The sequence below is a fragment of the Electrophorus electricus genome, chromosome 12 (genome assembly GCF_041902795.1).
Source record: "Electrophorus electricus isolate QZ-2024a chromosome 12, ASM4190279v1, whole genome shotgun sequence".
Lineage (NCBI taxonomy): Eukaryota > Metazoa > Chordata > Actinopteri > Gymnotiformes > Gymnotidae > Electrophorus > Electrophorus electricus.
Window position 1 is genome coordinate 8,487,616 of NC_137508.1, and position 14,482 is coordinate 8,502,097.

At 40.2% G+C, this 14,482-nt stretch overlaps 1 protein-coding gene across 6 annotated transcripts in view; it reads left to right on the plus strand.

Moving 5' to 3' along the window:
* prkg1a (protein kinase cGMP-dependent 1a) overlaps positions 1–14,482 on the plus strand; it is a 53,941-nt gene that overhangs the window by 27,351 nt on the left and 12,108 nt on the right. For 4 of the 6 annotated variants that reach the window (XM_027017040.3, XM_081724638.1, XM_081724637.1 and 1 more), the window contains exons 4-8: positions 2,659–2,764; positions 5,327–5,390; positions 11,141–11,218; positions 11,317–11,411; positions 13,784–13,849. In XM_027017040.3, coding sequence (XP_026872841.1) covers positions 2,659–2,764; positions 5,327–5,390; positions 11,141–11,218; positions 11,317–11,411; positions 13,784–13,849 — 409 coding nt within the window. Of the gene's footprint in view, positions 1–2,596; positions 2,765–5,326; positions 5,391–11,140; positions 11,219–11,316; positions 11,412–11,436; positions 13,309–13,783; positions 13,850–14,482 lie in introns of those variants that run through there. The other 2 variants (XM_081724639.1, XM_081724640.1) reach the window with 2 other exon arrangements.

The following is a 14,482-nucleotide window of genomic DNA, read 5'->3' on the forward strand; positions in this document are numbered from 1 at the left end:
CCCACACATTTCTTTAAACCATGTGCTATTTTATAAGATCATCAATCAATAGTTTATTTATTTCTTATATTTAATCAGTAGATTAATCTTTGTTCAGCAATGATGCAATAGTGGTTTCAGTGTAAGATACCGAAGGAAGGATTTAATTTGTGACATCAGTACTGAATTATCCTTTTATTATTCATTATTTTGTAGCAAAGGCTGCTGAGCAAATCTGACTGTGGTCAGAACCTGTGCCTCTTTTAACTGTCCTGCCGCTCTAACAATGTGAAGTTATGGGTTATTGACAGGTAGTGCTTTCAGACCATAATGATGATTACGTCATAAGGATCATTATACATAATACAAGGATGATTTTGTTTTATTCACTAAAACAAGCAGAGAGCAATGATTTGAATTATTTAATACATGAAGCAAATATCACTTGTAGAGAAAACACTAGTATTTTCAAAGTACACTTTAAAAAGTGAAGGGGACAAAATCAACCATTTCAGAAAGTAGTGGGGATGTCTATGTTCAAAAAACTTCATAGCTACAGATATCAGTGGCAGTTAGATATAAAATATAAACACCTTCAATTAATATAGCACATATTGCCTTGTTACATTTTGTGGTATGCACAGCAGTTAAATAATTCCATTTGCCTTTGTGACATATGCCCTGTCTTATGTCTGTCTGTGTTTGGGGGCACACAAAGACTCATTTTCAGACTCATTTCACATGTTTAGGTCAGTGTTTTTCAGTATTTATTCTGTAATGGGGCTGGCTTATTTTCTCCACTGCAGGCGGCTTCTCAGAACCAGTAATGAGACACACAGTGGGGGATGTGGATAGGGTTTTTGTTGTTGTTTCTAGGGGCTTTTCTTATGTTTTCAAAGAGGTCACACTGTATGGATTACATGGGTACCCAAGTGCCAACACAGAAACATGGTACAATCCATTCTGATCAGTCATACATGAGAGCACAAAATACATGCAAATATAAAAAATGTAATACAGGCTTAGAAGTGTATTCAGAAATGTGTGAAGGCATTCCTAGATTGGTAGCTAGCATGAAAAATGAGAGAGCTTTGTAATGAGAGGCAGAGACTGAAATTAGAGAAAATTGGACCAAACACTTTTCTTGTGAACATACTTTGAACTTGGTCTTTGTTTTTAAACAAGAGTAATTTTGTGATTTACAAAATTGTATGTTTCTTTGCGCGAAATAATTATTTTACTATCCTGTGTAAGCTATTGTGTGTATTACATTGTATAAGCTGTTGTATGTGTGTGTGTGTGAGAGGGTGTGTCTGTGTGTATTAGACTGTAAAGTGTTGCGTGTGTTACACTGTGTAAGGTATCGCATGTATTAGACTGTGTCAGGTGTAACACTGTGTAAGGTGTGTGTATTTGACAGATGTGGAACAAATGGCCATGTGGAGCAGAGCACACTGAGTACGAGTCTGAGAGAGAAGCTCTCTGATGAGATTACTACCCTGCCTAGCACCCAGCTGTCTAGCTGACACCTAGTACCTTTGTTGGTCTCTCTCCCTGCAACAATTTATTCAGGACAGCAGCTCAGTTTGAAAAGTTGATTTTTGTCATCTTGATTCACATGTGTGGTGGTTTGTGTGTGCGTGAGCGAGAGAGAGAGAGAGAGCGAGATAGACAAAGACGTAGACAGAGAAAATATATACAACAAATAATAAAAAGCCAATCAGAGGCAGAACAATCTAATGATGAACTAATGTGCTTAGGCTGGGGCTGAGAGGAATGTAGTTGGATTTAAAGACCTGTCTGTTCGCCTTTATCAGCAGCAGCAGGGTTGGAATATGTTAAAGAAGGCACATGGTTTATTGTATCCATAAGAATACCCTTAAATTAAAGCAGATATTCAGCACTTTAGCTTCATATACATTGTATCATTTCAAATTACTTACAGACTGTACTGTGAATATGGGGCAACCCCTCTGTGCATGTTTTACGGTTATTCCTTAGGCCAGGATATATAGGCTCCAGGCCACTCTGAGCTAGTTAGTCTTGTTTAATTTAACGGCCACTCTGAGGTATTTAGTATTTCACCTAGTAGACTTAGTAGACTGACCATTGACTTTCTGTATTAAATAGGCCATATACATGATGTTCTTGTTTACAAGATAAGCTCTCGACTGAACTCTGATAAGTTGTATCATGTGCAAAAGACATGAACATTTTCCTCAGCCATGAATTTTTCATAGTGCTTGATCAGTGTGAAGCTTATAGCACTATGAAGAGAATGAGAGCGGTCTGCATTCAAATGTGACATTTCTCCTTTATCTGCTCATCTCTGCAGGGCTTGTTTATTAGCACACAATGGCAGTATGTGATAAACCTCACTCTCACCACCCACACATTTCTTTAAACCATGTGCTATTTTTATAAGTTCATCAATGAATAGTTTATTTATTTCTTATATTTCATCAATAGATGAATCTTCAGCAATGATGCAATAGTGGTGTCAGTGTAAGCTACTGAAGGAAGGATTTACTTTGTGACATCAGTACTGAATGTTCTCTAATTTTAATAATTTAACAATTTATTTATCTGAATTTATGTATTGTTCATTATTTTGTAGCATCAGATGCTGAGCAAATCTGACTGTGGTCAGAACCTGTGCCTCTCTTAACTCTCCTGCAGCTCTAACCAATGTGAAGTTATGGGCCATCGACAGGCAATGCTTTCAGACCATCATGATGAGGACCGGACTCATCAAGCATGCAGAGTACATGGATTTTCTCAAAAGGTGAGGAACTTGTCTTCTGGTTTCTTGGTGTATGTCTATGTGAATAATATTTTTTAATAAATTATTTACGTGAGCAAATCTGCAAATGTAACTCTTACAGTGGATTATATCCCATGTGATACTGTGAGTGTTTGCGTGTGTGTTAGAGTGTGTTGGTGCTGCAGCTGTCTTGTCCGTCTGGTATGTCTATGAGGGAGTCCTTCCTACATCCTGAAGAAAGCACATCCTGCCCTCTCTTTATCTTTGTGTCTTTTCATCATCTGATGTCTTCATTTGCATAATAGCACACAGAAAGTGCAGGGCATCTTTTACATATTAAAGACAGACTTCTGCATGGTTGGGCTGATAAGTGAAACATTACATGAAAGAAATCTTCATCAAAATATAGCTGCATAATTAAATAGTTTGGAAGCTTCACTGCACCACTGGCACAAAACCTCTGTGTATGCAAACTCATTCTGTGTCTGTCTCTAGGTCATACCACTTCATCTCCCTTTCTTTTGCTCATCTCCTTCTCCCCTCTCTCCTGCTCTATCTATCTATGATTCTTATAGGCTTATAATCATATAATCATGTTTTCATTAATATTAATAATATCCCTGGATAAAAGTGAAAATGTACCAGCAGTAATGTGAATATATCATTATGCAAATTGCCTCTAAATTACATGTCTGTCATTACTGTTAACAAAAACATTTGCATAAATGCATAAACTAAGGTAATGGTGCAGTACTGTTAATGGTATTACCATTCTTTATCTCACTTCAGCCACAGAGTAAACAGTATATACAGTAGAAACAATTTTACATTACTTGAAAGATGGGGAATTGCACCAAGTAATTTTGAGAGGAACAGGAACTTTTCAGAAATTAAGATATTGCCTTATGAGTAAAATAGCAAAAAGTTGTTTTAATACCAGAGAAAATACCTAGTACAGAATTCAAAGTCATCAGCTTACTTTTCTAGAAACTAATTGACAGTTAACATCTATATATGCCATAAATGACGCTTTAGACCTCAATGCTTTTGAAACTCCTGGAAACTTCAGAGGTTGAGTCTATTGATCATGACCCCTTTGGAGAGAGGAACCTACATGACCCTGGTCTTCCACATGTACACACAATTTTAATTATAGTTTATTTACTTACTATATTAACTCTTTCACATAAATTTGTCATTTTGCCTGTTGTCATTATTCTTTCTAAATATTTAAGTTAGCATAATTTTACAATTTGTTTGATTGGTTCTTGTCACTGTAAATGTGTTATATAACAATGGTGTTTTGTCATATGCTTTCTTATCTAATCTTTAATCTTATCTAATGTTTAAGTATGTTCTTATGGACACAGAAACATAAGACAAGATCAGCTGAGTCATTTTAACCATTTTTAACAACTGCTCTCCCTGTCCTGTATGCATTTCACTGTTTGAGGTCCATATCTGCTATTCTGTTCTTGATGTTGGCCCTGTGGACATTAGCTAGACCCCACGTTTTCCCCTCAGTGCACTACAGAGCACAGGCCAGCTATTCTTCCTCAGAAGACTGTAGCAAGAGCCTATTTTTATGTCCTACTTCTGCATAAAGGAGCATAAAAAGAAACCCTCCGTATTAACCAATGCCCATCAGTAAAACATATTCGTTAGTGTGTCATACTTGACTCCAGTCTGCAGTGATTCTCAGTTCACCACTGGCTTATTAAGCATTAGAAGGTATTTTTTTTTTAATCTAAGTGTAAGAGCAATGAACACTATTGTGCAGTTTATCTCAAGTTATTCCCCTAATAAAGGTCCCTGGTCTAGTGACTTAAAGGTGTTCTAGAATGCCTTTATTCAGTATCTTTAAATTGTTTTCTAAAAAATGTCCAGAAGCAGTTTTACATGCCTATTTACAGCTCTATGATTTTAGCCCTAAGTCTAGAATGAAACGAGATTAACAGATCGACTACATCAATCTAATACAAGCTAAATACCTAACTAGCTATGCAAGCTAGTTATTAATGCTAGAGTAGCTAACTAACGTTACCTATTAACTAGCAACTTGTTTTTAGCAACTAACGTTAACTTGTTTTCGATCTCGACAATAACACAAAGTAAATTAAATTTATTCTAGCTAGCTCACTATGAAACTTTCAGTGTAAGATGATCTGGATTCAACTGACAATAAGTGGATAAATTCACATAGTATTGCTATCTAGCAAATAGACTGAGATCATATTATGAACATCAACCATGTCTGTTGCTCCCTTGTCATTTTGTTCTTCAGAATACCTGCCAAACTGTTGAAGTTTCAGCAGTGCCTGGGATAGAATCTGGGTTAGTGTATGCACATTTTCGGGGCATACATTTTTAATCAGTAAAGACTTATTTGTAATAGTCAAGGTGTTATGCAATTGGTTAATTTTCTGACATTGTTTTGCTTATGATTACCATTTGAAGGAGGTGACAATGGTATGCCATTGGTATGCAATGGTATGAACCAAAGGTTCATGGTATGCCAAGGTAAATACTGTTTGAATCTATGGCAACTTTAAGATTTAATTTTGTAAATTTTCTGTCTTGCAGTGTTCCAACATTCCATGGCCTTCCAGAAGAAATACTAAGCAAGCTGGCAGATGTTCTTGAGGAGGTAAACACTCCAGCAAATCATTCAACAAATGGCTGTTAAATTATGATTATGTTTTAACTCATCCTTCAAGCATCTCCAAGTATCCATTAAAATCATTAAAATTCTACTTGCACAAAGTCTGGAAAAGACATTCTAAACTTCCACATGTTGCTTGCACACTCACATATAGTAACGGAATCTATATCATTAGCTGTACTATAGCTATTTCTTTTCATATATAATTTCTCTGTACAAATAATTCTTACCTTAAACTAGTGTGTCAAAAAGTCATAAAATGATCCAAGGATCAGGCAGGAGATGAGATCTAGGAAGCAGGCAGGAGTCAATAAACGTGAAAACACACAGGATTAGGAAAACGCTCGATACACCACACAGGTAAAGCAATACTTTGGGAGCTTATAAGGGGGGGTGGTAATGAGGGGAATTGGACTCAGGTGTGTGCTAGAATTCCAGTGAGTCAGATCGGGGGTGTGTGCGAGGCTGTGCGGGGCTGAGGGTTGTTCTTGGGGTTCGTAACAGTACCCCCCACCTGACGGGCGGCACCGAATGTCTGAAAATGGAGCCCTGGGCCTACCACGGCTCCGAGGGCCCAGACAATCTGGGTGAGCAGCGTAGAAGTCCGCAAGCAATGAGGGGTCCAGGACATCAGCCCTGGGAACCCACGATTGTTCCTCAGCTCCATAGCCCTCCCAGTTGACGAGATACTGAAGGGTCCCGTCACACCTCCGGGAATCCAACAACGCATGGACGGCATTGGCCGGTTCTCCATCGATCTCCACAGGGGCAGGAGGGTTGATGGGGGTCGTGGCTGCAGACACAGGACTGTAGTGCACAGGTTTTAACAGAGACACATGGAAAGTGGGATTCATTCTATACCTAAGGAAGCTGTGGCTTGTAGGATACAGGGTCGATCTGTCAAACCACCTTGAATGGACCAATGTACCAGGGGCTTAGTTTCTTGCTGGGTAGTCCGAGCCTCATGTTGAGAGTCGAAATCCAGACCCTCTGACCAGGATGTAGATGTAGGTTGGGGTTACGGTGACAATTGGCAAATGTTTGCCGGGTGCATAAAGCCCTCTGCAAGAGGACATGGGCAACCTCCCATGTTTGAGATTTCTGTTGAAACCACTGATCTAAAGCCTGTATGTCAGTGGGGGAGTAATCCCACGGGAAGAGGGCTGGTTTATGATCGTAGATACGTTGGAAGGGAGTGAGCTGAGTGGAGAAGTGCGTGAGCGAGTTGTGGGCGTATTCCGTCCCATGGGAGGAATTTGTGCCATTCGGTTTGTAAGGTACAGTACTGGTGGAGGAACCTTCCAACCTCTTGATTTACACGTTCGACCTCCCCATTAGACTGGGGATGGTAACCAGAGGAGAGATTCATAGTTATGGCCAACTTTTTACAAAATTGCCTCCAGACTTGTGATGTAATTTGGGAACCACAATCAGACACCATTTCAGACCAAATATGCGAAATACATAAGTGAACATGGATTATGCTGTTTCCAAGGCTGTACGCAAGTGAGGAAAAGGAATGAGGCGACACATTTTAGAAAACCTGTCCACCACCACCAGCATTATGACCGTGTTTCCATTCAGAGACAGCTAAGTCTGTGATGCAGTCTGTTGCTATGTGGGTCCAGGGGCAATGTGGCACTGGCAGGGGCTGTAACTTTCCAGCAGGGAGAGTGTAATGGGTGCATGACTGGGCTCAGACTACACAAGACATTATGTAATCATGTGTATCGTCAGGAAGGGAGAGCCACCAAAATGCATGGGACAACATGTGCGTGGTGCGAGTGATACCAGGATGTCCGTTACATAAGGTTGTATGAGCCCATTCTAGTAATGTTCCTCTGACGGAAGCTGGAACATATTGTTTTTCTGGGGGGCATTCCTCTGGTCTAGGGTCATTCTTCAGAGCATTCTCCGGGTTGTCTTGGAAGCCCCACTGTATGGGCGCTAGGAAGCAGCTATTAGGCAGGATGGTCTCTGGATTCGGGTTGGTCCCTCCTTTGTCAAAAATGCGTGACAAGGCATCTGTCTTTTGATTCTTGGAACCGGGTCTGTAAGACACAGTGAAGTTAAACCAGGAGAACAACGACCACCTAGCTCGTCTTGGGTTGAGTCGTCGTGCTGACTAAGTACTCTAGGTTTCGATGGTCTGTGTAGACCAAGAAGGGGTGTTCAGCCCCTTCTAACTAGTGTCTCCATTGCTCTGGGGCAAGTTTGACCATGAGAAGTTCCCAGTTTCCTACATCGTAATTCCTCTCGGCAGGTTGTACTTTCCGGCAGTAGAAAGCACAAGGGTACAGTCAAGGTGGGGCACCTTGTCTGTGACAGGACTGCTCCCATCCCTACCATCAGAAGCGCCCACTTCCACAGCGAAGGGAAGAGAAGGGTCGGGCTGACGGAGAATGGGTGCCAAAACAAAGGCCCCTTCAAAGTCAGGAAGACCTGATCCGTGGCTATGGTCCACTGAAGCTGCTGTCTGCCTTGTTTCTTGAGGAGGTCCGAAAGGGGAGCAGCTATGTTGCCAAATCCCTGAATGATCCTTGTGTAGTAGTTGGCAAAACTACAAGTAGTGTAAGCTGATGATTAATATACAGTAGAGAAGACGTTCCTACGTGTGTCCTCTCGTTCTCGATGGGGGTGGACTGTGCAGTAGTCACGGAAGTGACCATTAGCGCCACAATACAGGCACAACCCACTGGCAAATCGTCTGACACGTTCTTGGGGGGTGAAGCGTGAGCAACGCACTTGAATCGGCTCAGGGATTACACTGGTCCACTGTTAGAGTTCTCCAGAACGAAAGCATGGGGGCGAGGTGCGCATTGTAAGGGCTGATGAATCCGTCAAAGGTTATCCACAGTAATAGCGAGTTGGATCAGTTCGGACAGCGTAGTTAACTCCCATTGGCATGTGAGTTCTGTCTGGAGTTCTGGAGCGAGTCCTCAATGAAACATGGTTTTCAATGCAGTTTCGCTCCAGCCACTGCCAGCGGCGACTATACAGAACTCTCGAGCGCAGTCAGCCACGGCAATTCGCAAACGCAAACACGGCAATGGGAATGCAATGAGCAACCGCAGGAGACGGTGAGGGAGCCACGGCAGTTAGGGTAAGAACCACCTCTGAAAGTCTTTGAACGGTTTCATGTAGCTTGCTCATAGGGACTTCCTGCTGGGCCAGTCTGTTTTGTACCTCTGCTGGATCCATGAAAGGCGAAGTATTTTATAATGTTTGCACACACACAGAAGAGGATCCAATTGCTACAGGTTTTATTTTAGCAAACAAACTAATGTGATGTGTGGAATCAGACAGGAAAGCATGGTTGGGTTGGACCGGGGTCGAAACGGGGTAGCGTCCGGGAGGTGTCCAAGGGTCAGGCAGGAGACGAGGTCGCGAAACCACGCAGGATAAGAAAACGTTCGGTATACCACATAGGTAAAGCAATACTTTGTGACGTGTACACGGGGAAGGGGAGCTTATAAAGGGGGGTGGTAATGAGGGGAATGAGAATCAGTTGTGTGCTAGAATTCCGGTGAGTCAGATCAGGGGTGTGTGCGAGTGGGCGTGGCTGTGCGGGCTGAGGATTGTTCGTGTGGTTCGTAACACAGTCAGACATAAATTAATCATGTCTTTTTGAAAATAAAACTTGTATTTACCAAAAAAAAAAAATTAACATTAAAATGTATTGTTGCTTATGCTAAATTATGCTATATAGTTTAATCTATCTAAAGTCTCCATCTTTTTAATGTAGCAGACAAAGAATGAAACAATTTATCATGCCTATTTCCCTTCCAATTCAATCCTAAATATCCAATAGCAGGATATTCTCTGGGTGTTCTGTTAAATTGCTCAAGAGGTATTTAGAGCTTCATTTGCAGCTTTTATATGTTTTAAATATCTTCATATATAGCTTTTAAATATTGTACTTATATTCAGATTTCGTATGCTTTTTCTTCCATTGTTTCGATATTTGGTTACACTTTATTTTACTATTCCATATAGATTAGCTACGATGGCACAAATTGTTAACAAACTAACGGTTGAAACCCAGGTGATTCTCAACAATGTTAGGGTTAGAGTTAGGTTTAGAATTAGGTTTGGATTGAAGTTAAGGTTAGGCCTGTGGCTAAATTTAGATTTAGATTTCTGTTGCTTTTAATTAATATTCAAGTGAATGTTTGTAAACAAATCTACAAACAAAGCATCTACAGGGGCCCATTTAAATGCTTGCGTGTAAGGATAATAGATGCTAGTATAAACCAGTCCCCAACAGAGGACGCTAGGGCATTGCCCCACCTGATAGAAATTATTTAAAAAATAAAAATAATGACTCCTTATTTTAAGCATGAGTGTGTTAAAATGTTGAGTAGGGATACCTGACGTTATTGATAACAGACTGAGTCAGTGGTGGAGTAGAGACATCTGACGCTATTGATAACAGTCAGTCAGTGGTGGAGTAGAGAAATCTGACGTTTTTGAAAATGAGGAACGCGGTTACACAAAACACTGGATTTCTGGCGCCCCCAAATTCATAAGCTCTCTAAAATTAATTTAAGAGAACTTTGGTGGAGAAACTACACGTTGCTTTATGTATTTTGTTGTAGTTTTTCCATTTATAGTACTAATGAATTAGCTAAGCTAGTGAAACCTAGGTTTGTTAGCTAGCAGTAACTTATTTCGCTGTCTAGATAACAGCTTGTGTAGCTATTTTAGTGGTTCTAGCGAATTGAGCTAGCTAGCGTTTGCGAATTGTTAGCTAGCTGTGTTTTAGTGGTGGTTCTGGCAAACAGTTAAGATGAGCTTGTTTCACAACTGCAGAGTTTAAACATTTAAGCAAGAGCTTTCCTTTTGATACCTATTTTTTATCTAGATTGTATGCCACTGCATTAACGATGTCACCAATAGCTTCCCATCGAATATTTGTAGCAGGCGCCACTTTATAAAATTTATAGTTTAAACAAAATACCAAAGGGAAAATTAGCGGCATTTAAAAAAATTGTTTAAGCAAGTTGAATATATTTATTAGCCAGAGACACAACGTTGTGTATCATAACTGCTGTTCATAACATTCACAGGAAAAATGTGAAAAAACACATTTGTGTAAACACAAATGACTAGGTTTTTTAGTTGGTAGAATGGTCATTTAGTTGGTAGAACAAGGTAATCTTTGAACAAACCTACATCTTAATGGGTGGTACAACACCGTCACTAAGGGATTCTGATAGATTCTGTTCTTCCTGAGATTTTTGGAATATTGTTATTGTGTCCTTCCATAGGCATCAGCCTGGAGGTAATGTTGGCAGAATTTTGGCTTGGGTTGTTCTGGGGCTAGTATTTCGTCTGCACTGTCTGTGCGCAGGTATGTCTGGAGGGCATACGGCACACAGCAGGGGCAGGAGGGCATGATGTGGCCGAAAAAGGGCCCCCCCTTAAGACATCGCGGTCATGGCCCCTAGTCAGAGGGTGAAGGGGCAGCTGAGGTGTGGTTTTTCAGAAAGCATTGGAACTGTTTCTCTCCTCCCTGTGTCCTGTTTCATTTTTACGCAGCCTCACCCCAGTGATGGCCATACCTGTTCAGCACTGAATTAGTTGTAGTGCGTTTGTTTTGAAAATGTCACTTAATATTGTGATTCTGATATTCCAAAACCTTTCAAGTGTAGTCCCTGAACTCGTAGTTTACTGTTTACTGATCCTTTCTTTTGTCCTTTTACTTTCTGCTGTTGCCCCTGTTTGATGTTCAGACACATTATGAGGATGGAGACTATATCATCAGACAGGGAGCAAGGGGGGATACATTCTTCATCATCAGTAAAGGAAAGGTAAGTCCAATTTAGCACAACAGCTGCATTGTATCTAAATGTAAAGGGCTGCTCTCCATTTGACTGCAGTTCTTCAGTGACCTGCCCCTCTCTTTCAGGTGACAGTGACCCGAGAGGACTCTTCCAGCCAGGAGGCGGTGTACCTGCACTCCTTGGGAAAGGGTGACTGGTTTGGAGAGAAAGCCTTGCAAGGGTAAGATTGCCCTCTATTTTCACAATTAAATAAGACGCTATGTGCTTTCAGACTTAATCTTGTGCTGCCTAGTAACTCCATTATGAATATCTCTCTGGAGAAAAAAGCACAATGACTTAAATCTGGTGTATAAGAACTGTAGCGCCATCTAGAGGTGTCCAAGCCACATTTTTTTTTTGGCAGTATACTATCTAACAACTGTGAATTTGGTAGCACCAAGGAAATGACAAGTTAGAAATAAAAATATTTGTATAGTGTTTTGTTATGATTTTTGGATAGTAAGCATATTAAGTGGGAAAGCTGTGTGTTCACTATGTAATAATAAGTGCCTGTTCCACTTTGTTTTATAGTGATATGAAAAAGGTCAGAATAGTGAGCTTTGTGTTAATATTTTAGGATGATCAATAGGCCTGCCTGGAATTGTATAATATATGGGGGGATGACTGAGTTAGCCATTTTTTCTAGGCCTTATGTAGGTACTATAAATTTACTGTGCCAAATAAATGTACCTTATGATGTACCTGTGATTTACACAGATAAGATTAGATAGCAAAAATCCCCAAATGTATACTGGTCCTGTTTTCACTGAAGGCTATATTTAAAAAAAACCAAAAACAAAACAAAACAATACTCTGCATTTCTTCTATGGCTTTTATTAATATTAATAAATGCCATAGGTCATAAAAGGCATTCTGTGACAAACATGTCTACTTATCTTGAGCATTAACTAATATTCTAATAAATTATAATATAAACTAATGTATATGTTTATTTTTATTGTACATGGCTATTTTAATGTATAAGGTTGTTTCTAATAAAAGCTAAGGTAAATGGTTATTTTAAGAATGACCTAATTTGGTTGGAGAGCAGATGTAGTACTTCTGTTCTTTTTTTCAAAAGTGCATTACACAAGCAATTCCTATATTGAATAATAGATATAGATTTATAGGTTGGTTTGATAATGCAGCACTAGTGTAACAACATATATCTGAGTAGACAAATGTAAGAGCGCTCTGGTCTGGTACAGTGTACAGCACTCAGGTCAGAGATTCAGAGGAGTCTCATGAGCACTGACTACACTTGGAGAAATGAAGCTCTTGTTGCCTGGATTAATTGGGCTGTGTGGTAACATTGTGGGTATGTGTACATGCTTGTGATAGTGATTGGAGCAAGGACACTTGTTTGGCACAGACACAGACGCGTATTTGCCACTTCTCAGAGAGCAGGTGTTACTGTTTCAGATGGGCCATGAAGTTCGAGTGTAGGTCTTCACTCAGCAGTGCATGCTCCCCACTTATGGCCTCTTATACAGCCACTTATAGAGCACTCAGCTCATAATGACCCTCAGCACAACTAGCCGAACACTGACACTCTCACGCTTTGGCTTTATAATGTCACTTTAAAGTAGTGACAACATCTTTCTTATCCTGTCCTCTCCTCTCCTCTGTGTTGTCATGTGGAGCAGCTGTGACCTTCTCTTGACGAGTGTTTGTGTATTTGCGTAGTGAGGGATTTAGTGTTGTGTAGTGTAGAATTCTCACCTCTGTCCAAACACAAAGGACTTTGATTGGGTGTGTGTGTACAGCATTTGAATTAACATCTAGTGTTCTTTCTTGTCAGACAGAAGATCAGACAGTGTGTGTGCGCACTACACAGAGTCAGATGGAGTGGGGAGAGAAGTTAGCCATATACGCTAAAGTGGGGCTAAATGTAGGAGTAAATATGTCTGTACTTTAGAGAACAGTGAAGGCCTATACTGAAGGTAGTGTGTGAGTGTGTACTACCTGAGCGGGATGGACTCGGGGTCCTCGGACACAGATTCGTGCGACTGGGGCGACTCCTCCTCGGAATGCAGCGAGGCAGGGGAGGCTCATGATGGCACCCAGAAAGACTCTGAGTAATTTCTGAAATATGTCATTTTTCTATGGAAATTCAGAGCAAATTCTATGGTCACATTTTTATAGTAAAATATATTTTGCAGTTTTAATTTTAAACTGTTCACATAATAATTTGGTATTTAAAAATAATATAAGCATTCTTTTTTTAATGCTAATGATTGTTAACACAACAGAAGTTTTGAATATAGTCTTAGTGTCTGTTTGTGGCCAGTTAGATTTAAATGATCAGATAAAGATTTAAAGATTGTTTTTCCCGTGGTGCTTTATTTTTACCTCTAGTGAAAATATACCTTACATAACATATGGCTGCTCTACCAGCTTTAGCTGTGAACTGATTTATCACTATGTTTGGATTGTGCAGTGCGTAAAAATGAATTTTGCACAAACTCTCATTTTGTGTGATTTGGTTTGGATCCATTACTATGTGTGCCTGTATGATCTATTTTTCCATATATTTTATTGTTTTATACACAGTGAGGACATCAGGACAGCCAATTTCATTGCTGCAGAAACCGTTACCTGCCTAGTTATTGACAGAGAGTGAGTATCAACTATTATTTCAGCCACTACTGTATAATGTTTTACTACTTTGGCACATAAAAGGTACAGTACAGAGATACAGTACCTTTACCTTTACATTCTTTACCTTTACATTCAAGTAATCTTAAATGTTGCATGTCAAGTTGTCTCAGACAAGCTGTGATTAAAATTCTAGTTTTCTGCTGAAAAGAAATGTGTGAAACTACTTGTAAGTGTGACTTGGCCTGATTTTGTATTTGGGCTGTTCATGTGTAATCTGCGTATCTGCGTGGTCGAAGGCGTGCTTCTCTGCTGCGTTCCACAGGTCAATAAATATAACATGTCTAAGATAGCTATGGTGCCGTGTGCGGCTGGGAGCTTTGCAGAGAGAGAGATTCCGGGCTGGGGAGTCCTCTCATTGCACTTTTTATGTGCTGCTCACGGTTTTCTAGGCCTTCACCCGTCAACATCCTACTGAGTGGAACTTCACTGCTAGTATGGTTTTGTTGCTCTCAGGGAGGGGGGCAAGCAACGCACAATGCTAAGCATATCACTTCTTAGAAGATGGCAGAGTATTTAAATATTTATAAGGGTAGGTTAAACTGTGATGCCGGATCTGCTGTTCTAGTTATAAACTGAAACATGTCCAGCATT